The sequence below is a fragment of the Nuphar pumila genome, chromosome 1 (genome assembly GCF_984573655.1).
Source record: "Nuphar pumila chromosome 1, dmNupPumi1.hap1.1, whole genome shotgun sequence".
NCBI lineage: Eukaryota > Viridiplantae > Streptophyta > Magnoliopsida > Nymphaeales > Nymphaeaceae > Nuphar > Nuphar pumila.
Window position 1 is genome coordinate 42200014 of NC_143249.1, and position 25541 is coordinate 42225554.

General features: G+C 42.4%; 1 protein-coding gene across 2 annotated transcripts in view; it reads left to right on the forward strand.

The window, feature by feature from the left end:
- The first annotated feature begins 11230 nt into the window (after nucleotides 1–11230).
- Nucleotides 11231–25541, forward strand: part of LOC149848815 (putative beta-1,4-xylosyltransferase IRX9H) — a 66833-nt gene continuing 52522 nt past the window's right edge. For both annotated transcript variants that reach the window (XM_089997585.1, XM_089997593.1), the window contains exon 1: nucleotides 11231–12455. In XM_089997585.1, the coding sequence (XP_089853711.1) occupies nucleotides 11503–12455 (953 nt within the window). In that variant the 5' untranslated portion in view covers nucleotides 11231–11502. The remainder of the gene's footprint in view (nucleotides 12456–25541) is intronic.

A 25541-nucleotide genomic window follows, 5' to 3' on the forward strand; every position in this document is an offset into this window, starting at 1 on the left:
AAAGTTATGAGAAATACCATGCAAGTTACAAAAATTTTCAAAGAGTTCATTTTCAAATTCTCCTCCATGGTCACTACGGATTTTAACAATAGAACAAGATTTTTCGTTTTGTAATTTTTTACATAAGATTTCAAATTGACAAAACGTGTCACTTTTGTTTTTCAAAAATATTACCCAAGTAAATCTTGAGTAGTCATCTACAATAACAAAAACGTATTTATTGTGATTATGACTAGCTACTCTAGAAGGACCAAAAAGATCCAGGTGGAGAAGCTCTAAAGGTCTCTTACTTGAAATGATATTTTTTGATTTGAAAGATGATTTTGATAATTTTCTTAATTGACATGCATCACAAAAGTAATCCTTTTTAAAAGAAATTTTGGGTAACCCACGTACTAACTTATTTTTAGCTAATTTAGACATGTATTTAGAATTTACATGACCCATTCTTAAGTGTCATAAATGTTGAGAGTCATTATTAGCTATAAGACAATGTTCTGTGATGTTTTCTAGGTATAGTTCATATATATTATTCTTTCTTATACCTTTTAAGATGATGTTTTCATTGGTGTCTGCTATGAGGCATGCATCATGATTAAAGCTAACATTATAACCTGTGTCACACATTTGACTGATACTTAGTAGGTTATATTTTAAGCCTTTAACAAAGAGAACGTCTTTGATAAGATGTTTATCTATGTTACCAATATTTCCAATACCAATTATCAAACCTTTGTTGTTATCTCCAAAGGTGATGGTTCCTCCTTCTTTATGATGAAGAACAACAAAAAGGTCTGGATGTCCTGTCATGTGCTTTGAACATCCACTATCTAATATCCATCTGTTCTTCTTCTTTGGAGCCTGCAAAACATTAAGTAAATCTCCTTTTTGGTACCCAATCGAGTCCTTTTTTGTTAAACTTTGGAACCCATATCCATTTGGATTTGGGTTTGTCTATATCTTTAGAGGAGTTAAAAAGATTATCATTATAATACTCCTTATTTGGTTCAGATGAACTTTTCACAAACGTGGTCTTTTGATTCATACAAGAAGGTTTTTTGAAATGAGAGTAGCCAATACCATTCTTGTAAAAACAGACCTTCTGAGAGGATAAGAGTTTATCCAAGTTCTTTTTACCTTTAGTAAACTTGAAAACCGTTTTCATGAGGTTCTCAGTTTTACTTTTTAGCTCTGAAATTTCTACTTGCATATTTTTAGTTTTGGAGCTAGTAGAAGAAATTTCAGACATAAGCATAAGACTTTCCTTTTTCAACTTAGAATTTTCACTACTGAGTTTTTCATTCTCTTGGGAAAGCTTTAAATTTTCAGATTTTAAATCTTTATTTTTGAAACTCAATTTTCTAGATTCTTCAATTAGTTCTTGAAAAGCATCTAGAAGTTCTTCAAAGGAAAAATCAGAGATTTCACTTACCGAACTTTCGTTTGCCATGAAGCACATATTTGCAGTTTCGGCTTCATCATCACTTGACTCTTCACTAGTGGATGGTTCTGAATCATCCCATTGAGCATGCAGAGCCTTTTTCTTGAAGAACCTCTTCTTTGGTTCCTCAGTCTTGGACTTTCTTTTGAGAAGGGGACAGTCACGTTTTAAGTGGCCTGGCTTATTACACTGAAAGCACATGGGATCTTCTTTAGGATCTTTTCTTTCCTTGTGCCTGTTTGGAAGTCGGTTCCTTCTCATGAAGCGCTGGAATTTTCTGGTAAGTAGCGCAATTTCTGATTCTTTATCTGAGTCTTCATTCTCAGATAGGGCTGGGAAAGCTAGAGTTTTCTTTACTGGTTGCTCTTCTTCCCTTCTTTCTTTCATGTGAACTTCATAGGCCATGAGATTTCCTATTAAGTCGTCCAAAGTAAGCTTAGATAAATCTTGAGCTTCTTCAATAGCAGTAGTCTTTTTCTCCCAATCAGTTGTGAGAGATCTCAAGATTTTCTTCACCTTTTCAGTCTGAGAATATGTTACACCCAGAGATTTCAGATCGTTGGTGATGTTGGTGAATCTAGTAAACATCTCTGTGATGGGTTCATCTTTGTTCATTTTGAACAACTCATATTTTCTAACTAGAGATGAAATTTTGGCTTCTTTCACTTTGTTGGTTCCTTCATGAATAACTTTCAAAGAATGCCAAATATCATATGCAGATTCACATATAGATATTCTATTGAATTCGTTTTGATCAATGGCACAATATAAGGCATTCATAGCCTTTGCATTTAGGTTTGCCATTTTCTTTTCTTCATCAGACCATAAGCTATAGTCTGCGGATGGAGATGTGTATGGATGCTCAACAATTTTCCATACAGCAAAATCTATGGATTTGAGAAATATAGTAATTCTGCACTTCCAGTATCCATAGTTGGAGCCATTGAAGAAAGGAGGACGAGATGCGTGTTGACCTTCAAAATCACGAGCATAGGAAGTAGATGCCATTTGTGCTGGAGGACTTGTTACGTCGAAACCAGCAAACCTGCTCTGATACCAAATGAAATTCCACTAGAGGGGGGTGAATAGTGAAATATGATAATGATCGATAAAATAAAATAATTAAGCAATAAGGCACAACACATAAAACACAGAATTTATACTGGTTCGGTCAGTATCCAGACCTACATCCAGTCCCCAAGCAAACCACTTGAGCTTTCCACTATAACATCCGAGTCACCGGATAAATAGTACAACACCCTCTTCCCAAGAGGTCTTCTTCTCTCAACAGAGAAGGGGCACACCCTCTTCCCAAGAGGTCTTCTTCTCTCAACAGAGAAGGGCAACACCCTCTTTCTCAGAGGTCTACTTCTTTAAACAAAGAAGGAAAACAGTGAATAACAGAGTTACAATACTTCCTATAGAACCTTCAGAATGATATGAATGCACGAATGAAGGATTCTCAGAATGTTCTGTTTGTCACTCAGAGGATACTCTTTGTCAAAGAGCTGGACTTGACTTTTTCTCTTTTCTTTCTTTTTCTTTTTCTCTTTCTTTTTCAATGCTCTCTTTTCAGATCACGAATAAAAATTTTTCTCGTTGTAGACTCACACGTCTATTCCATACCCTTGTTTGAATAGTTTATTTGAGTTTGTTTATATAGCTTATAAAAAGTAGTCGTTACATTTTGGAATTGTAACTTTTTGAAATGTGAAATGTTATGTCATTTCAAAAACATCTTTTAGAGAAGTTCGAGAATGCCTTTTTCCATAAAAGTAAAATAGAGGGTACACTAGTCGTTGTAATATTTTAGGTAATACATATTTTATGTAAAAAGTCTATTTCTTACAATAGTATATTGAACGTTGGGTTGTAGTTTTGTCTTTATTCTAATTAATGATTTGAGGTACATTGGTACTTCTTTGCTTTAAATGAGTGTAAGTACTATGAGTGCTTTGAGATATTTATTTGTACATAGTCATGTCAAGTGTTTTCTTTATGTTGTGTTTTTCAAAGTCTCCAGAGAGAATAAGGACCAAAAGAAGGTCGACATTCTTTGAGAAGGATATTAACAAGGATTTGTTACAGGAGGCATTTAATGCTTTGTAAAGAGAATGATGACTTCAAGTAAGTCGACATTCTATGGTTATGAAAAAAAAGTAACTAGAGTCCTTTCAAAAACATATTTTATTTGTTTTTCTTTTGTGTAGCCGATTTATGTTTTTGTCTTCTTCTTATATTAAAAAACATTTCTTTAAAGAAGGTAACTAAAGTCTTTTCAAAAACATATTATATTTGTTTTCTCCATGTAGCTGATTTTATGTTTTTGTCTTTTTCCTACATTCTTTTTTTCATGTTGTCTTGTATATAGTATAAGGTACAATTATTACATGACAAAATATCTTTTTCATAAAAGGTTGTAAGAAGGTACAATTATTGGTTTTCAAAAAGGAGCTTTTTGAAACTATCGTATACTTTTTATGATATAGTGTTTATGAATGAGTATGTAATATGCAATATGCAAGTTCCTGAAGGTTCTGTTACATATGACTCTAAAGAAGAAAAAAGTCTTCATCTTGAGGTAGCCGATCTCTTCATTTGAACTTTAGGAATGCATGGCTCATCAAGCTTTTTCTTCAAGGAGTATGATTGCACCATAGTTGTACTTGAACAGGAAGTCTCCATCCTTAATGGGTGAGATATCCTTGCATCAAATACTCGTTAGATTTATGGCAAAACATATTCAGTCATAATATAACATTATTTCAAGAGGACATATTATCATATCATATAAAATCAAATGAGACAGTGTATCATATTATGTGACATCAAAACCGAGTTTCTCAACAATCTTGTCCGAGTCACTACAAAATTCAGGCTGGGATTTGGCTTGGCTGCTAAATGACTCGAGCTATTTTTAGTTAATAGCTCATTTAGCAGATATACCCTCAAACTCTCTATTTCAGTTTTTGACCAAGGATGTAAACAGTTCAGATGGGATGTAACCAATACCATATTCCAGATGTTGGCTAAACGAACAAGATCCACCTTTTAAACGGATTAAGTCATCCGTTTAATTTATTAGCAAAAAATCAAAACCATATTCACATCCAATTATAATAGGATAATGATTTTAGCTTACCAAAAGTATCTAAAGAAATCAAATGTAGTTAATGAGGGTTGGCGGAGTGGGGACTTTGGATGCTAGACGGGCAGTCAAGATTCGATTCCCATATGCTTAGTCTCTTTGCGCAAGCCAATGCGTAGCATAGACCACATGGACTGTCACGGGCCTATTTCCTTCAATGGGCCAGCGCGGTGCGACGGTCCTTCCTTACCGCCGCAAGCCTACTCGTCAGCTCATTTGTCGGTCGCGGAAGCTTGTAATCAGAGTGCAAGAGAGTAAGAGAGAATAGAGGGAGAGAAATTGCAATCACAAGAAGCAATCACAATGAGGGTGAACAAAAGAAAGCTCAACGCATTTGCTTCATTCACAATTTTGCCCGCAGCCTATTACAGTTCAAGTATACGGGCTGCCCCTTCGGGGTATTGATTCACCTGAACCGGGCAGCTTACATCAGACTCAACAAAAGCAAAACAGACTCTAAGCGCAACTGTACACTGTAAGTCGCAAGGGAACATGCTCCCCCCTTCAAATCATGCACCGTCCTCGGTGCCATCTGATTCGTGGTAAGCCCTGACTTCAGTCGGGTAGCGGCTGTTCATTCGAAATGCAGGCTCCCACGTTGGTTTCGTTGTTTCCTCCCACTGCACCAAGTATTTCTTCGCTTGCCCCAAGTAGTTGACCTTGTGGCGAAGGATCTGACTGAGGTGCTTCTCGGCCCGTTGTGCTGCCGGGGCCCTCTGCATGATGGGAGCGCGTTGCGGCAAATTGCGTTCCGGGTCTCCATCATCTGGATGGAACTGCTTGAGGTTGCACACGTGGAACACCGGGTGCACCTTGAAGTCTGGGGGCAACTCCAGCTTGTATGCCAGCTTAACCACCTTCTTTGTGATGGTGAAGGGTCCCTCATACTTTCTGAGTAGTCCGCGGTGCCGCCCGCGGAAGATGCCTGTGCGACCAGGATATAACTTCACCAACACTTGGTCCCCAACTTGGAACCCTGCGGGCCGACGGTGCTTGTCCGCCCACTTCTTCATTCTCTTTGCCGCTTTGTGTAAGAATGCCTTCGCCAACTCATTTTGCTCGTGTCAGTCTCGAACAAACCGATAGGCGAATGACGACCTTCCCTTTTCTTGTGTGGCAAGAGTGTGCGGGGTCAGTGGCTGTTGCCCCGTGGCTATCTCGAACGGACTGTGGCCTGAAGACTCGCTCTTCTGCAGATTATAACAAAACTGTGTCACATCAAGGAGCTTCACCCAATTTTTCTGATTGACACTAACAAAATGTCTCAGGTACTGCTCCAGTATCCCGTTGATACGCTCTGTCTGCCCATCTGTCTGCGGATGGAAGCTAGTTGAAAAGAACAACTTAGAGCCAAGTAGCCGAAATACTTCACGCCAGAACTTGCCCGTGAAGCGAGCATCGCGATCACTCACAATGCTCTTTGGTATGCCCCAGTGCTTCACCACATGCTTTACAAACAACTCTGCAGTCTTCTCTGCAGGGCACTCCTTGGAAGCTGGGATGAAGGTGGCATACTTTGAGAAACGATCCACCACAACCAAAATAGAACTGAGGCCCTCTACCTTCGGCAGACTAACAATAAAGTCCATGGAGATGCTATCCCAAGGACGTTCTGGAATTGGTAGAGGCTCAAGGAGACCGGCAGCCTTCTGGTTTGTCCCCTTATCTTGCTGGCAGATGAGGCATGTCCGCACATACCCCTCAACGTCGTCTCTCATTTGCGGCCAATAGTAGCTGCGCTCAAGGAGTGCTAAGGTCCGCTCCTGACCAGGATGGCTGGCCCATAGTGTATCATGGCACTCCTTGAGTAGCTCTCGGCGAAGGCTTCCCCACCGTGGTACAAAGATGCGTCCCCCTTTTGTTACGAGGAGGCCATCCTGTAGCCAAAATCGCCGAGTCTTCCCTGCCTGCGCCAGAAAAACAAGGTGTTGTGCGGTCGGATCCTGCTGCGTACCCTCGCGGATGCGGCTCAGCAATGCGCCCTCCAAATGCACTTCAGAAGGCTCTGCGTGCGCAGCAGCTAATTCAGCCCTACGGCTTAGGGCATCCGCCACAACATTGGTTTTTCCAACCTTGTACTCTAAGGCAAAGTCGAACTCAGCCAAAAACATCTGTCATCGAGCTTGCTTGGGCGTTAACTTCTTTCGCGTCTGAAAATAGCTCGTAGCCACATTGTCCGTCTTGACGACAAACTCGGCACCCAAAAGGTAGTGCCGCCAGGTCCTGAGGCAATACACAATAGCGGTCATCTCACGTTCGTGCACGGTGTAACGCCTCTCTGCATCCTTTAGCTTGCGACTCTCATATGCGATCGGATGACCATCTTGCATAATAACTCCGCCAATGGCAAAGTCTGAGGCATCAATGTGGACTTCAAAGGGTCTCGAATGATCAGGCAGTCGTAGCACTGGCTCCCTCATTAAGGCTTTCTTCAAGCCATCGAAGGCATCTTGGCACGCTCCTGTCCAGAGCCATACCCGATTCTTCTTTAACAAATCTGTGAGGGGCGCAGCAATGAGGGAATAACCTTCGATGAAACGCCGATAGTAGTTTGCCAAACCAAGGAATGACCGCAATTCTGGCACTTTGCTTGGCGGAACCCATTACTGGATGGCCCTTATCTTCTGCCCATCTATACGCAGCACACCACGCCCCACAACGTGGCCAAGGAAGCTGATCTCCTCCTGCCCGAAGAGACACTTCTCTCATTTGACACAGAGGTCATTATCCTTCAGCACCTGAAACACTGTCCGCAGGTGCCCGACATGTTCCTCCATGTTGCTGCTGTATATCACGATATCATCCAGGTAGACTACCACAAACTTGTCTAAGTAAGGGTAGAAGATCTGGTTCATTAAAGTCGTGAAAGTGGTTGGAGCATTTGTCAACCCGAATGACATTACTAGAAATTCGTAAGCACCATAGCGGGTGACGCAAGTTGTTTTCGGCTCATCACCTTCGGCAATCCTCACCTGCCAGTAACTCGATCGCAGATCTAGCTTGGAAAAGATACGGGCATTGCCTAGCTGATCGAACAAGTCTGCTATCAATGGCAATGGGTACTTGTTCTTCACCGTGACCTTGTTCAAGACACGGTAATCCACACATAATCGTTTAGAGCCATCATGTTTCATCTGAAAAAGGACCGGGGCACCAAATGAGGCTTTTGATGGACGAACAATGCCTGCGTCCAACATCTCGTCTAACTGCCTGCGCAGTTCCTTCAGCTCAGCTGGCCCCATACGGTATGGAACCATTGCAGGAGGCTTCGCTTCTGGGGTCAACTCAATCTTGTGGTCGACCTCGCGTCTTGGCGGAAGACGCTTTGGCAATTCCAGGGGCATCACCCCCCGAAACTCCTCCAATAGTGGGGCTAGGGTCGGTGGCACTGCTGCTTCCACCTTCCCTTCCTCTGCGCGCACTGCCACTAAGAATGTCTGCTCCCCATGCTTGACACCCTTCTTTAGTTGCATTGTAGACAACACTGAAGACTTGCCTTTCTGCGTAAGGCACTGCACTGTGTGTGACAGGTCTGACTCCATGATCGTCAGCGTGTTGAATTTTGGCAACATCATAACATTCTGGCTTCGCAGAAACTCCATACCCCAAATCATCTTGAAATCGTCCAGGGGCACCACAGAGAAGTTGGCTTTACCGACCCAACTTCCCACTTGAATAGCCACATCCCTTGCTTCACCAAGGATGGGCTTGGCCTCAGAGTTTACCGTTTTAATGGTCCTCTGTTTTGGCCCATGCTTCAAGCCCAACCGCTCTGCATCTTTCCGCGAGACAAAGTTGTGTGTGGCCCCGGAGTCTATCATTGCTGAAGTAGACTTTCCATTCATAATAACTTCAGTGTACATGAGTTCCTTACTGGCCTGCATGTTTTTAGCTGCACAACTTCTGGCCGCATTGATCGATCGCATGGCGCCCATCCTCGGTTGCATGGTCTCAGTGTCACTGCATTCAGTATCGCTGCATTCTTCCTGTGCAGCATTGGCTTGCCCGTCGTCCTTTACAAGGCGCTTTGGGCATTGCCGGACGATATGTCTATCACCACAGAACCAACATGTCACAACCGCACCCTTGTTGTTGTTGTTATGCTTTATGAAGTTCTGTTTCTTTTCGGATTGATGGCGTGTCGATGCCTCACCTTTATCGTTGTGCTGCTCATCCTTCTTGCTTCCGTGGTCAGGCTTCTTCCCAACTTTGGTTGATGGGGTGAAAGGCTTGCGCTGAGTGTCAATTAAGCGCTCAACCGCCACATATGCATCTTCCAAAATACGGGGGTTGCTCCTTTCCACTTCAGACTGTGCCCATGGTTGAAGTCCCACAATGAACCAGTTGATCATGTCCTCTTCTGGCATGTTAGGTATCTCCAGCATAAGCTTCTGGGACGTTCTGACATAGTCTTGCAATGAACCAGTATGTTTGAGCTCACGAACCATCCGGTAAGCCTGTCTCTGCGCATTTCTTGGCATAAAGTAGTTGCGCAACTCTACTTTGAAGTCATCAAAGGTGTCTATCACACATTGACCGCTCTCTATGTCATTGCGCTTCCGCCTCCACCAAGCGATAGCATCACCATCAAGTAAGGCCGTTGCAGCCTTGATCCTCATATCCTCGAGGGTCACATTCTGGATATCCAAGTAGTCTTCTACTTGGAACAAGAAGTTCTCAATGGCCTTGCTGTCACGAGAACCATTGAATTTTGCGGGTCTAGGTACATCAATCCTTGATGGTCTCTCGCCATTTCCGCCATTTAGGGTCACCGTCCGCTGCAACGTACGGTTCCTCAACTCAAGATCGGTCACTGTAGTCGTCAATGAAGTGACCTGCCCCATTAGTAAGTTCACCTGCTCTTGCAGGCTCGCCACCACATCATTCAATCCATTGAATGATTCACATGCGCGTGAAATCGCTTCATCATGCAAAGTCACATCTTCCACCAGCTTGTTAACAGTTGCAGCCAACTCTTCTTGGCCCCGAGGTAAACCCATCTCCTCAGCTTCGACAACTGCCTTGCCTTTGGTGTTGCACAAGTGTTGATAAGGCGCCACGATGTCTTGCTCACAAATCGCAGCCTGTCGGCGTGTCTGTCGACACCGACTCCGGAGTCCCTTCCCCAGCACGAGAACGGGCTCTGGTACCACTTGTCACGGGCCTATTTCCTTCAATGGGCCAGCGCGGCGCGGCGGTCCTCCCTTACCGCCGCAAGCCTACTCGTCAGCTCGTTTGCCGATCACGGAAGCTTGTAATAAGAGTGCAAGAGAGCAAGAGAGAATAGAGGGAGAGAAATTGCAATCACAAGAAGCAATCACAACGAGGGTGAACAAAAGAAAGCTCAACGCATTTACTTTATTCACAAATTTGCTCGCAGGCTATTACAATTCAAGTATACGGGCTGCCCCTTCGGGGTATTGATTCACCTTAACCGGGCAGCTTACATCAGACTCAACAAAAGCAAAACAGACTCTAAACGCAACTGTACAATGTAAGTCGCAAGGGAACATGGACAGGGGTTCACAATGATCGTAAGTAGGGGTGGCAATCGGGTCGGGTTGGCGGGTCAACATACCTCAACACTAACCCGACCCATTTATTAAAAGGGTAACCCGACACGACACGGTTAACCCATTTAATAAGCGGGTCGGGTTGGGTAAACGGGTTGGTGGGTAAACGGGCGGGTCGGGTAAACGGGTTGGCGGGTCGGATAAACTGGTTGACCCGCCCGCTTAACCCGTTTATTAAACGGGTCAGCCGGGTTGGCATACCCCTAACATGAACCGACCCGTTTAATGAACGGGTTAGGCGGGTCGACCCGTTTACGACACGAACCCGTTTAAGCCCAACCCGAACCCGGCTAAGAAGCGGGTTGGCGGGTCGTGTCAGATTTTGCCACCCCTAATCGTAAGGATGGCAGGCTGAGCGCAGTTTTATAAATCCGAAAAAAACTGAAGGAATCAAATTTGGCCAGATATCGGATAAAATCGGATTCATTAACATCCCTATTCCCTCCTACCGTTTGACAAATGACTAGCTCAAAATTTTACAAAATACAGCTTTCCGGAACGAGGAAAGAATAATTTAGTAGTTTGTTTGATGTGAAAAGGGTAATTTCATAAACAGTCGTGGCGGGTAAAATCTTGAAAGAAAGGGAAGCGAAGGGGAGAATTCATATCATCCGTCGTCCGTTCATCTGAGATCTGACGGTTCGTAGCTGTCTTCGTCTTTCTGTTAGAACCCGCGCTTCCTCTTCCTCTTAGCAATCTCTCTCTCAATTTTGAAATTTTTGGAGTTTCCTTTTCGTTCTTGTGGAATTCGATTTCTTGATCAATTTTTGGCTTTTTTTCATTTCAATTTTCCGGCAAAATCATTACTCACGGCCTTTAGTTTTCTCCTAGAAATTGATCCTAATTTTTTCATGATTTTTTGACAAATAGATTCTTTCTTTTTTTTGTTTTCCGAATTCTCAAGGTTTGCTTTAGTTTTCGTGAATCTCCTCTTTTTTATCTCTTTAGTTTTGGAAAATCTCTGGTTAACGACTTCTCGATTTTGTGGAATCTATAAGTTTTGAAAATTTTCGAATCTATCCCTTTTTTTAATCAAAGAGACGAGATCTTTGTGGAAATCAGGGTTAGGTTAAGATTTTCGTGAGTTTTAACACTTGAATTCTGTAGAATTCTATTTTTAGTGAAAATTTTGCATGAATTGTCATTTTTCTCGATCTATTAAATGCACAGACTTTTTTTTTTGCGGAATTTAGGGTTAAATTTCGGGATTCACGGGTTTGATATCTTAACGAGATCTCTATTTTATGAAATTTGAGAGTCAAAAGGCTCAAATCTGTGTGGAAGGGTTAGGTTTAGCGTTCCTGCTAAGGTTGATCGTGTTTGGCTGATTCTTTAGCGCAATGGCGTCCCTCAGACGAGCTCTTTCGCCTCTGCGCTGGGACCCTGATCCCGATTGCGATCACGGTTGGGATCGGACCAACTCGTGTCCAAACGGGAGCCATTTCTCGGCCTCCGCCTCGTCAAAATCCCTGGCCTTCCCTCGCGGCGATCCGCTCAATCCCTCGTCTCCGAGGGGCTTTCTTCCTTCCCGTTTCTACGGCTTGATCGCTCCAGTCACGCTCTTCGGCCGTTTCTGGTCGATCATGATCAGGATTTCTCCAACGAAGCATTCGAAATCTCCCGAGAGATCATCCAAGGTGAGGGTGCGCGTTTGGAGGAGATTTGCGATTCGGTTCTTCATCTGCTTCATGTTAGGGTTCTTTTGGGGGTTCACTTCATTAGGGGCGATGGATAGATCGGAGATCCTTCATCCGAGGAGGGAATTGAAGTTCTTGTTCGATTTCGACGATTCGACATCAGGAGATCTCGGTTTCAATCATGCAGAAAGGCGAAGCAATCCTGTGAAGGAAAAAATGGTGAATTTTGTCGGAGACGAAGAGCAAGTAAGTGTAAATGAAGAGAAATTCCATGGAATTCCCTTTCTACAGAAGCTTGATCGGTCTCGGAAGAAGCTGTTGATTGTCGTGACCCCGACCTACAACCGGGCGTTTCAAGCATACTATCTGAACCGATTGGGGCACACATTAAGGCTGGTCCCTCCTCCCCTTCTGTGGATTGTGGTGGAGATGCAATCGGCTTCCACAGAGACAGCGAATATCTTGAGAAGAACAGGGGTGATGTATAGGCATCTCGTATGCACGAAGAACATGGCCGATATAAAAGATAGGGGCGTCCATCAGCGCAACGTTGCTCTTGATTATATGCAATTGCACAACCTGGTTGGGATCGTTTACTTTGCAGATGATGACAATGTCTACTCGGTTGAGCTGTTCAGGAGATTGAGGGATATTGGGTAATCTGCAAACTTGTAAATTCTTGCTTTCTTCAGAATTGCAGCATATGAATTTAGAGACTCTTGCATTTGTTTCATTTTTCCTTATTGTATGTGTTATTTCCAGGTTTATATTTTAAGGTTCTGCATAACAATTTCTTTTATTAGACTAATGGCTGTTGAGTGGTAGAGCTAAACATAATTGGTGGTAAGTTTGCTTAGAATATGTTCATCCGATGGGTGTTCTGAATGCCATTAGTATCAATTTCTGCTCTACATTGGTTATAAACCACAATCACATACTTGAAAGGTTAAAGCTGGAGAAAATTTGTGCAATGGGAGGCTTCTAGAGCGCGTGTATCATTTGGTTCTTATTAAAATTGTTTACCAGAATACTGCTGTAATTTTGTTTCTCTTCATGATTACTATATATGTGCATCCTTATGGATGTTTTCTGGAGGAACATCAGGCTGACAAAGTTCAATAGAATGAATAATAAGCAAAGAACGTGGTATCAACCTAACAAACTCTTTATCAGCCTGAATTAAGTAATTTCTAAACCACTTAAGGATAATACTGCTTGAAGACATGCAAAGATGGTCACATTTTAGTTAAGGCATATGTTGCAAAATATTCAGTTACCTAGCAGAGCCTGCTCTTCATAAGTCTTGCCTCATCATGGGACATCCTCGTGCCTTGGGTGGCGTTAAAATCTTCTTATTGAAGGGGATTCCTCCAGGTGATTACTTGTAGTTGAATCACATTTAATCTGAATTTTAACTTGATAAGATAACTTCCTTCATTCATCTGATTGCTGCTTTCGTCTGTGTAACTCTTTATCACAAATAAGGTGTCAATTGAGGAACAAAATTTTAGGTAGCATTCTTCCTACTTGTGCTACAACTGGGAGAGCCCGTTGTGGAGTCCAATAGAATTGACAACTAAAGAGCTGGTGATCATGTTTTAGACTGGAGAACAACTTGCATGTAAAAATGTTGGAGTTTATATTGACCACTAGGAATCTTGAGACTATGATTGTTATCAAGTTGATCTTTCTAACCACACTAGGGGCTTGGCATAGATTTGACTTGTATCATTTGTTGACAGTTGAACCTCCTAACTGAAAAAGTGTATATTGTTTCGGGTTCGGGTCTAGATCCTATACCAGACCCGAGTTCATTGTAAAACTTAAACTTAAATGTATTTTTTTTTCTGGGTTGGGTTCAGATATTATATTAGACCCGACCCGACCCGACCCATGTACACTTAAGTGTTTTATACAATGCATTAGGTCATGATTTCTGATATACAGAAATCGTGACAGCCGCAGAAGCCCCTTTTCGGTTTTCTCTTCTCGTCTCTCTCTCTCTCTCTCCCTCTCTTTCTCTGTTTTCTCTCTTAATGCAGGTGCAGATGAAATTCTAACATGGTATCAGAGCGTAGATCCTTCTAGAGGCAAAAAGGAACTCTGGCTCGTGACCACGATAAAAAAAATTTGAGGTTTTCCCCTTCTCATTCTCTTTCTGTCCTTCTTTCCCTTTCGCCTCTTTTCTTTCCCCCTTTCTGAATCTCCCTGTGTACTCACACCTCACGTGAGTTACATTTTTGTGAATCTGTGATTCACGGGCCCTCTATCCACGTGAATCCAGATCGTAGATTGACTACGTTTCACGTGAACTGGTTCACGTGAAGGATCGGTCTTCTCCCAGATCGTGGGTTAACGTCTCTTCACGTGAATTCGTGAACTGATTCACGTAAAATGTTAAATTTTTCCTATTAATCGTTTGATTCTCTTTTCATTCTGTCTTTTCCAAAATATCTCTGCATATTCGGATGTTATAGTGCTTCCCTTTGATTCCATGTGCTCTGCTGCACCTTATCATTCCTGATTTCACTTTGCTGAAACAGTCAAAGGAGGGGTTTCTTAACGTGTGATTATTTTTCACGCAAGCCTTTTTTTTTGGTGCACAGAAAGGACCAAAGTTTCTTCATATTCTGATTTCAAGAGATTGCGATTCTCTGACAGCAAAAAAAAAAAAAAGAGTGTTGCGAGAAGGTTGATTTTTTGTCTGTTGATTCTTATTCTCTATGGACCCCTACCATCCTCAATCAAATCTTTCCTCAAGTTTTTTCAACCAACTTGTTTCTGAGAAGTTGAATACCTCAAATTTCTTGATCTGGAAGAGGCAGATTATTCCTTTCATAAGGAGTCAAGGCCTCTTAGGTCACTTGGATGGAACCACTTCAGTTCCACCAGAATTTAGCCCGAGAGAAGAAAAAGATGACAAAGGGGTGAGTTCAATCGTGTATGTCAAAAATGCTGAATTCCTCAATTGGGAAAGAAAAGACCAGTCAGTTGTTGCATACATCACATCCACCCTATCTCAAGAGATCCTACTTGCCATTCCTGACAATTGTACAACTCTACAACTCTGGGAACGACTGGTTTAGACGTATTCGCAGGTTTCTCAAGCAAGAGTAGTTTTTTTAAAAAGAGAATTTCAGTTGTTAAGGAAAGATTCCATGACCATCATGGAATATTTGAACAAGATGAAGACCATTACAGATCAACTTGCAGTTATAGGGTGTGCCGTTAGTGACAGTGACATGGTGCAACAAACCCTGAGTGGATTGGGATCTGACTACAACATGATAGTCACTTCACTATTGTGTCTCCCTGTTCTTCCTACCTTTGATGAGCTACGAGCCAAATTGATCCAATATGAAATGACTCTGAAGGGATTCTCTGAAGAAACTCATAATCATTCAAATTCTCAAGAAGTTTTTGCTACAGGAGTGACCTATGGTAGAGGACGAGGACGAGGAGGACAAGGGCGAAGTGGACACGGAGGGCGTGGTTTGCTTCCCACTCCAAACACGTTTACTCATGCGCAGGGAACAAGATCCATCCCTACTTGCTTCCTTTGTAACAAAAAGGGACATATCAAGGCGAACTGTTGGCATAATCCAGAGAATAAAGGAAAGAGTCCACAGACAGAAATCAAGAGAAGGTTCACAAATACCAGAGATAGTGGAGAGATTAAAGATTTGCTGATATCTACCTTGTCAGAGTTAAAATTGAAGCAGAATGATGAAGGCACTTGGTTTGTCGATTCCGGGGCAGCGACTCATGTGACAGGCGATGCAGGTAAAATTTCTACTCCTATTCCTTATTTTGGAAAAAGTAAGATTGTCACTGGAGATGGATCCCACCATCCTGTTTCCCATGTTGGAAAGACTGTTATCCCCATGTCACATTCCACTCTTACTCTTTCTGACGTTCTTCATGCTCCTGACATTAAGAAAAATATTGTCTCCGTCTCTAAACTTATTGATGATAATAATGCTTCAGTTGAATTCACTCCCTTCTCTGTGCAGGTCAAGGACCTACGCACGAGGGAAACATTCGCTGAAGGAAAGAGACGAGGCAACATGTATGTCTTTGAAGAAGCTCCATGTCGTGATGTTCGCCCTTCTCACCTGGTTTCGAAGTCTTCATCAGAGTCATGTTCCTCCTCTTCTGCTAGTGTTTTTAGTATCTCTGAATGCAATAAGCCATCCTTATGGCATAGTAGGTTAGGACATTGTGGGAGTCATTTTATTGAGAAACTTGTTTCTAATAATCTCATTCCAAAAGAAAGTCTTAAAGGGGATGAGAGTAGTCATAAATGTTCCAGTTGCCTTTTGTGCAAGAGTCATGTATTGCCTTTCAATTCAATTAATAAGAGAGCTTCAAAACCTTTTGAGATCATTTGTTCTGATGTGTGGGGACCCGCCCCAATTGTCTCTGGGTCTGGAAGAAGATATTATCTAATCTTTGTTGATAGCTATTCTCGATACACTTGGATATATTTCATAAAAAATAAGTCAGAAGTGTTCTCTTTGTTTCAAAATTTCTTTTCCTTGGTCAAAAACCAATTTTCTGAGTCCATTCAATTTTTCCAATGTGATGGAGGTGGGGAATTTTCATCCCATGACTTTATTTATTTTCTTCGAGATAACGGAATAGGAAGAAGGGTGTCCTGCCCTCACACTCCTCAACAAAATGGGATTGCTAAACGAAAACATAGACATATCGTTGAAAGTGCCATGAGTATGCTTCATGACAGCAATCTTCCCACCAACCTATGGACAGAAGCCTTTCATTCTGCCGTGCATGTGATAAATAGATTGCCAATGGTCATTCTGGAAAACAAGTCTCCTTATCACTGTCTCTTTGAAACTCATCCTAGTTATCATGATCTGCGTGTTTTTGGATGTGTTTGCTATGTGCATGTTGATCGGTCCCTGAGAAACAAGTTTCAAGACAAGGCCCAAAAGTATAGGTTTGTGGGATACGCAGATGACTACAGAGGATATAGGTGCTATGATCCCACCAACAAACGCATCAGAATCTCAGGAAATGTTGTCTTTGATGAGCAAAATTTCGATGACAAAGCTGATGCAACCAATATACCAACTGAAGTTTACTATCCTTGGTTGAGTTCAGAACTTTTTGCTAGCGCCAGCGAAGCATGTTCACCAGATTGCGTGCAGCAAGAAGAAGAGATGTCTGAAAACACTGAGACGTCGGGGTCACAGAATTTAGAAAAAATACCTGGTAGATACAAAGGCATTGTCTATTCCAGACAGAGACCGATGACATCAAGCCATTCAGATCATGCTTCAGTCAACAATCTGACCCCTTCTCACACTCCTGAGATCAGAAAATCAAGCCGCATACGACCCCATTGACAGGTGGGTCAACTATAGCAACTTCTCCTTGGATCTTCAGCTGTTTTTAACTGCTCTCAATAAAGAAGTTGAACCCACTATGTACTACCAGGCAGCCACTTCTATCAAGTGGGTAGAAGCTATGAATGATGAAATGCAAGCTTTGCATGAATGTGGAACTTGGGAAGTCATTCCCTGTAACGCCCCGAAATTTAACCCAAATTTTTAGGGATTTTTTTTTAAAGCGAAAACACTAATAATTCTCGGGTTAAGCATTTCAGAACGATACAGGAAGGTAAAAGCAAACCACACCATTTATTTCCACTTTAATAATAATAAAATCCAACATCAGAGTTTTCACATTTAGTCTCAAAACAAAAATCTCAATCTGAAAGTAAGCAGAACCGCCAGAGAACAAATGGATCAAGTCTCGGTCTGCGCCTCATCCCGTTCCGCTCATAGACTACTCTGTGCCTGAAAATAATAAAAATTATAGGAATTAGACTACCACGTCTAAGTAGGAAAACTGTAATTATTCTTGCAAGTAGATCATGTGTCAGGTGTGTGATGTGGGTGTCGTATTTAAATTTCAGTTTAAACATAAACACCTAAGGAATTCGAAGCAACAGCAATAACAGACATATGTCTAAATAGAAAGGTAGATTATGTAACAGTTATACTTAAGCACAAAGAAACAGTTTATGCGACTACAATAATTAAGCAGGTAAGGTATTAAGCAATTAAAGCAGAACTTACACTAACATGAATAACATCAACATAACATCCTTAATATGCATTCAATTAACTAATCTATGCACAGTTTAGGATGTCGCTTCATCATAAATACCGAGTATAAAGCATGATGAAAGAGTATGCAAATGTCTCTTTAATGACTCCAACATAGTGATACCTAACTGTTCTAATTAATGTTTATCTTTTCTTATCCCGCGGGTACACACGGGCCAAGGCAACCATCACAGAAGAGAATGTACGGGGGTATATTATTCAGGGTTGTATTATTTACCCGAACATTCTAACTGTGACTGAAATCCCCAAGGGAGCGGCCAGTGACCGAGAGAAACTTCCAAAGGCCAAAACCAAAACAGGATGCATCCCTAACTTCTGCAGAAGAACATGGAACTACCGCCTAGGACACAATTGGTAGTCCGGGTCCCCCGACTCTGAGGACTGGGACCAACGAGTCGCTTTACGCTCGAAACCAAACACATGTCCCCAGAGTTTTGTACCACTTACCCTCTCCAAGGTAAGCCCGAAACTGAGTGGGTTACTCTTTTCATCAGTTCATTTCCCGAAGTATGGGGCATTTCCCCAACTTCTTTCTATTATCATAGTAGTAGGATTCTCAACCTCAGTCATTCTACCCAGGTGTATATAACAGTCTCAGTCATTTTAATTACATAACCCACCCACAGTGCTCTGGTACCTTTAAACCAGTCAAGCACACAAGTTATTATTTAATTTCCTTACCAACATACTTGAACCAGACCACACACCTTCGTTAGGTACTTAACCCGGATCGGGTAGTCCAATCTGTCTTGCCCATTAGACAAGGCACATGTCTAAAGATTTCAGTGTACACCAAGTTATATGTTCATCTAATATGTAACCACTTCTATGTATGCTCAACAAAATTTATTATCATGTAGGGTCTCATTATGACAATTTCCAACAAACCTGGTAACTACCAGTATCTTCAATAGTTGACATGAGTTATCATAAGCATGCCACATCTCCCAACATAATACATAGACAAAATAAGCTAACAGGAATTTACCTAAACAAGTTAAGGTTTACATAATGGAATAGTGTCAATCGGCCAGCATAAACATGCTATATTTTACAGGATGAAACCATTAGCATCAGTCAACATAAATTATGTTATGTTTAACATAGATTTACATAATAATTAAATCAACATAGGCTAATTATAACTATGCTAAGTTCAGCATAACTTCACAGACTAAACCATCAACATTGAGCAATAACAAGAATATCAAGTGGGTGATCAGAATTAGCAGGGAAGACTTATAATCACAAAGCAATAGCTGTACCAATCGGCCAACATCAACAACGTGTCACCCACACTTAGGTCGTTAATTATAACATAACCAGCATGATGTAACCCATAAGTAGAAACAATCACACGCAGATAGGTCGTTAATTCCAACCTAACAAACATCCAAATTAACTTTATACTCATATAAAATTTATGCACAGCAAAATAGTAATTCCAATAACCACTTAATCTATTTCTATACAGGCATAATTTATAGGGTTATCATGCAGCCTATCATGAGTTTAAATGCCTATTAAATGTCCAGATACATTGGCATCAAATTTATATGCAGCTTCTTATGAAAACAGTATATTCTCCTAATGGGCAGTAGCATCAGATCCATGTGCAACTTTATATAAAACAGAATGTCCTCACTAACCGACGACTATCTTGTTATTGCGCAAGCTGAAGTAGATAAAGCCCTACTGACTTAACTGCAGATCACTATAAAAAGTCAACCAACTATTCACTATAAATTCTGAAACACAAGCAATTGTAAACGTTTCAGCACAAAGGCAGTAGCAGTATATGTTGCTGAGGCTAAAAAAAAAACTTGACATGGCAGCATAATCAACGTGTCACACACACTTAGGTCGTTAATTATAACATAACCCATAAGTAGAAACAATCGCACGCAGATAGGTCGTTGATTTCAACCTAACAAACATGCAAGTATATGCTGGACCTAATGTACAGGGTATTCACACATACACATGCTTGATTCCTAAAAACAGAAAATCCGAAACCCCCCCCACACACATGATCGATCCCTAAAAAAAACAGAAATCCGAAACCCCCAAATTAAAAATTTGGGGTTTTCGGTTTGGGGTTGACAGACAACCCCAACATTAAAGATTTCCCCCCCCTTGCAAGTCGACCCATCTGGGTTTTGGACAACCCACCTCAACATGACCGAACACAGTCAATACCCAAAAGAAAAATTTCAGAATCCTACCATTTTCCGGCGAAGTTGTTGCGGCAGCTACGAGAGGAGGTCGGTTGTGTCTCCTGACAAAGCTTCGACAGCAGGCCCGAGCTCGGGGGCGATTCGAACGAGAGAGAGATATCGAGAGAGAGAATGGGATGTCGAGAGAGAGGGAAAGAGGGGTTCGGGGTCCCCCCCCCCCTATGTAGGTGGGTGGCCTCCCGAAAAGGGAGGAAATCTTACCTTTCCGGCGGCTGCGGGGTGCTCCCCCAACTCCCCATCTCTTTGCATGTTAGGGTTCAGCTGAACCCTAACACCCGATATATCGGGGGGGGGGGGGGAGGGGTTCTCCCAACTCCTCTCTTGTTATGTTTATCGGGCAGCCCCTGTATCTTTTTTACAGGGTGTGGGCCGGGTCCGGGTCCGAACCGCGACCCGCGACGCTGAACCCGGTAGCGATTTGGATCCGGGGAATAAAAAAAAATGTGGATCTATGTCGTGTGAACAATAGTGGATCCATGGGTTGGATCCACTTGGGTCCAACGTTGGATTCGACCAGTTTATTTGCTATTATACCCATATTTTTTTTTTCTTTTTGGATTCGGGTAACGGATCCTAGGCCCAAATCATGCTAAAAAAATATGTATATACACAATTTTTCTAGGTAATTCTATAAAATTTGCGATTATTACATCCTTTCCTCCTAAAAAGAATTTCGTCCTCGAAATTTACCTGTAGGTGCTTACTCGAACAACTTGGGGTATTTTTCTCGCATATTAGCCTCTGGTTCCCACGTGCTTTCATCGATGCCATGGTGTTGCCATCTCACCTTGACGAGAGGAATGGTCTTTGATCTCAAGATTCACTCACTTCGTTCCAATATCTCCACTGGTTTTTCTTCCATTGTTAGGTCTTCCCTTATATCTACGTCCTCATACTGGATGACATGTGACGGATCTTGAAGATATTTTCTTAACATAGATACATGGAATACGTTATGTATCTGAGCATACTGAGGAGGTAGGGCTACACGATAGGCCGTTTCTCCAATCCGTTCCAAAATCTCAAAAGGTCCGACATATCTGGGACTCAATTTTCCTTTCTTACCAAAACGAAACACACTTTTGGTGGGTGATACCTTTACAAAGACTCGATCCCCCACATCAAAAGTGAGCTCCCTGCGCCTTTGATCTGCATAACTCTTTTGTCGACTCTGGGCTGTGAGCAGTCTATCTCTTATCATTTTGATCTGTTGGGTATAATGTTGTAACACGATTGGTGATTCTACCGACCGTTCACCAATTTCATCCCAATACACAGGTGATCTACATGGTCTTCCATACAGAGCTTCGAAAGGAGCCATGCCGATACTCGCATGGTAAATGTTATTGTAAGCATATTCGGCTAAAATAACATGCTTGTCCCACTCCCCCTTCCAATCCAGCATACATGCTCGCAGCATATCTTCTAGTGTCTGGATAGTCCTCTCTGATTGTCCGTCAGTCTGGGGATGAAAAGCAGTACCCAGCTTCAGTTTTGTACCTAAGGCCTGTTGCAACTGACCCCAAAATCGCGAAGTAAATCGAGGATCTCGATCTGAGATAATAGAAACTGGTACTCCATGCAGTCGAACAACCTCTCTGATGTATAAGTCCGCTAAGCTCTCGAGGGATTGATTTATTCGTATGGGTAGAAAGTGAGCCGATTTGGTTAGTCGATCCACTATTACCCATATAGCGTCATGTTGTTTCCGTGTTTTGGGCAAACCCACCACGAAGTCCATGGTGATTTCTTCCCATTTCCACTGTGGAATCTCCATTTGCTGCATCATTCCACCAGGTTTCTGATGTTCTACCTTGACTTGCTGACAAGTCAAACACTTCGAGACATAACTTGCGACCTCACGCTTCATTCCATTCCACCAATACCCACGTTGTAAATCTTTAAACATTTTCGTGCCTCCTGGGTGTATGGTGTATTTAGACCTATGTGCTTCCCCCAATAGTTCTTCCTTCAACTTGGGATCACTAGGGACCCAAAGTCGCTTTTTCATCCAAATACTGCCATCTTCCTTGAGTGAGAAATGTGACTTCTCTTGTTGGGCTAGTGACTTCAATTTCTCATATTGGGGATCCTTTTTCTGACCTTCAATAATCTTTGTAAGGATCTCCGGATGAGCAGATAAATTAGATAACTTGATACTCCCCACGACATCTGAAAACGGTTTCCAATCCATGAATTCCTCCACCAAATTCCACCCTTTTGTCAATAGACTGGACAAACTGCAACCAGCTTTGCGACTGAGAGAGTCAGCTACCACATTTGCCTTTCCTGGGTGATAGCAAATGGTAAAATCGTAATCCTTGATAAACTCCAACCATCGTCGTTGTCGCATGTTCAACTCTTTCTGGGAAAACAGGTACTTGAGACTTTTGTGATCAGTAAATACCTCGAATTGTTCCCCATACAGGTAATGTCGCCATATTTTCAACGCGAACACCACGACTGCCAATTCGAGATCATGAGTTGGGTAGTTTCGTTCATGAGTCTTTAATTGGCGAGAGGCATAAGCTATTACCTTACCATTTTGCATTAAAACACATCCCAACCCAGTACCTGATGCGTCGGAGTAGACCACAAAACCACCATGACCTGAAGGTAAAGCCAACACTGGTGCGGTGGTAAGCTTCTTCTTTAAGATTTGGAAACTCTCCTCACACTTATCCGTCCATTCGAACTTGATTCCTTTCCTCAGGAGCTTGGTCATGGGCATAGCAATCCGTGAAAAGTCCTGAATGAATCTTCTATAATAGCCTGCTAATCCCAGAAAACTCCTGATATCACTGATATTCTTCGGTTGACCCCAATTTAATACAGCTTCAACCTTAGCCGGGTCTACAGCGATTCCGTCTCGCGATATGACATGACCCAAGAACATGACCTTCTCGAGCCAGAATTCGCACTTGGAGAATTTGGCGAACAACTGGTGTTCCTTGAGAGTCCCCAATACGATCCTCAAATGTTCACGATGTTGCTCTACGCTTTCAGAGTATATAAGTATATCATCAATAAAGACAATTACAAACGTATCCAAGTATGCTCTGAATACTCGATTCATCAAGTCCATGAATGCTGCAGGAGCATTTGTCAGTCCGAATGGCATAACTACGAACTCGTAGTGACCGTACCTTGTTCTAAAGGCTGTCTTAGGAATATCATCGTCCTTGATCCGAAGTTGGTGATAACCAGATCTAAGATCGATTTTTGAAAACACTTTAGCCTTTTGCAATTGGTCGAACAAGTCTTCAATACGAGGTAGGGGATACTTATTTTTTACTGTTGCTTGATTCAACATCCGATAGTCTATACACAGCCTCATAGAACCATCTTTCTTTTTCACAAAAAGAACTGGTGCTCCCCTGGTGATACGCTCGGTCTAATGAAACCTTGCTCCATCAACTTCTGGAGTTGTTTCTTCAGCTCCTCCAACTCTACTGGGGTCATACGATAAGGCGCTTTCGAGATCGGTGTCGTCCCAGGCACCAACTCGATATGAAAATCCACCTCACGCGGTGGAGGTAGTCCAGGCAACTCATCCGGAAACACTTCCGGGAATCCTCGAACCACTTCAAGTTCTAATGGTGTGACTTTCGACTCGCAGGAGAATACATTTACTAGGAATGCTCGGCACCCCTGTCGCATATACTTCTGGGCCTTTAATACTGATACCATTCGGCCCTTTACTGTAGGTCTCGAGAGCCGAAACTCAACCTTTGGCAATCCTGGTCTGGACAAAACCACTTTCCCTTGGCGATAGAGAACGTTGGCATAATGTTCATATAGCCAATCCATCCCCAAAATGACATCATATTCAGTCATATCGAGCAAGATTAGGTTAGCCGGTAAGTTCTGCCCTTCATGTACAATTATGACATCAGGGATGTAGTTTACACATATCGAATTATATCCTATCGGATTGTACACATATAATTCATGTTTCAGAGATTCAGTATGTGCACCAAGTAATTTTGCAAATTCTACGGATATGAACGAATGTGTAGCACCACAGTCAAATAGAACAAGTGCAACACAGCCATTGACAAATACAGTACCTTGTACCAGATTTCCTTTCTCCAACTCTTCCGCAGTGGTGGCATATACTCGTCCCGGCACCCTTTTCTGTGCATTTTGCTGTGGTGTTTGCTGCGGCTGAGATGGTTGATGTTGCTGTCCTCCTCCGGCATTACGTTTCTGCATATCTGCCATCTTCTTGTGGCACTGACGGGCATAGTGACCCATCTTTCCACAGTAAAGACATGCTCCTGTGTCTCTAGGGCAAGGTTGTCCATAGTGGGACCGGTTGCACTTCTGGCACACCCGATTTTGTCCTTGTTGTTGCGGAGAACGATTTCCACCATTGTACTTTTGCTTCTTGTAAGGTGGCTGGTACTTCTTGCCACCGTGGTGCTGCGGCGGACCGGCTCCCCGTTTCCCCGGTGTGTCTTTTTGACTCTTCCTTGACCTCTCCCATTCTTCATTCAGCATAGTAGCCACTTCAATGGCTTGTGCGAGGGTGGACGGTAGATTTATCATCACTCGTGGTCGCAATCCGTCCTTGAGTCCGCCGACATACCTAGTTGCTCTGGCTTTATCATTCGCGAACAAATTTGGGCAATAACGCTCCAAGGTCCGAAATTTGGTAGTGTATTCCACCAAATTCATATTTCCTTGTGTAAGCTCCAAGAACTCCTGATGCTTCTGATCACGAGCGTACTGGGGGAAATATGTCTCGAGAAATGTTCGTTTGAAATCTTCCCATGGAATAGTATCCACTCCAGCAAAGTGGATGGTTCGGGTTGTGTCCCACCATTTCTGTGCATCTTCCGTCAAGCGGTAGGTGCCGAAGTCCGTTTGCTTATCATCAGGAACAGACAGAACCCGAAAAGCTCGTTCTGTCCCGGCAATCCAACTCTCAGCTAATTCAGGATCAGCCTTGCCTGAGAAGGTAGGCGGGTTCAACTTCAAGAACTTCTCATAGGTAATTGTGTTCGTATTATGCCTTTCACTTATGGCTGCGGCTAACTCCGCCTGATGGCGCATTTGAGTGTCCATGGTTTGAGCCAGATTACCGAGAGTTTCCATCACGAAACCCCTTTGGTCCTGCCATTCGTTCGCCGTGCTCGAACTAGCTTGGGATCGACGATACATCTAATAATCATTTCAATACACACAGTTTTACTATCATTGAATTGTAGTGTCCCTAAAATCATCACAAGTATATATCTAAACTTATATATAGAAAACAATGCAATTATCAGGCCTAATAAAGTAAGAATGATAAAAATATACTCACAGAGCGATCTCAGGATGTGGCATGACCGTGATCCTTGAT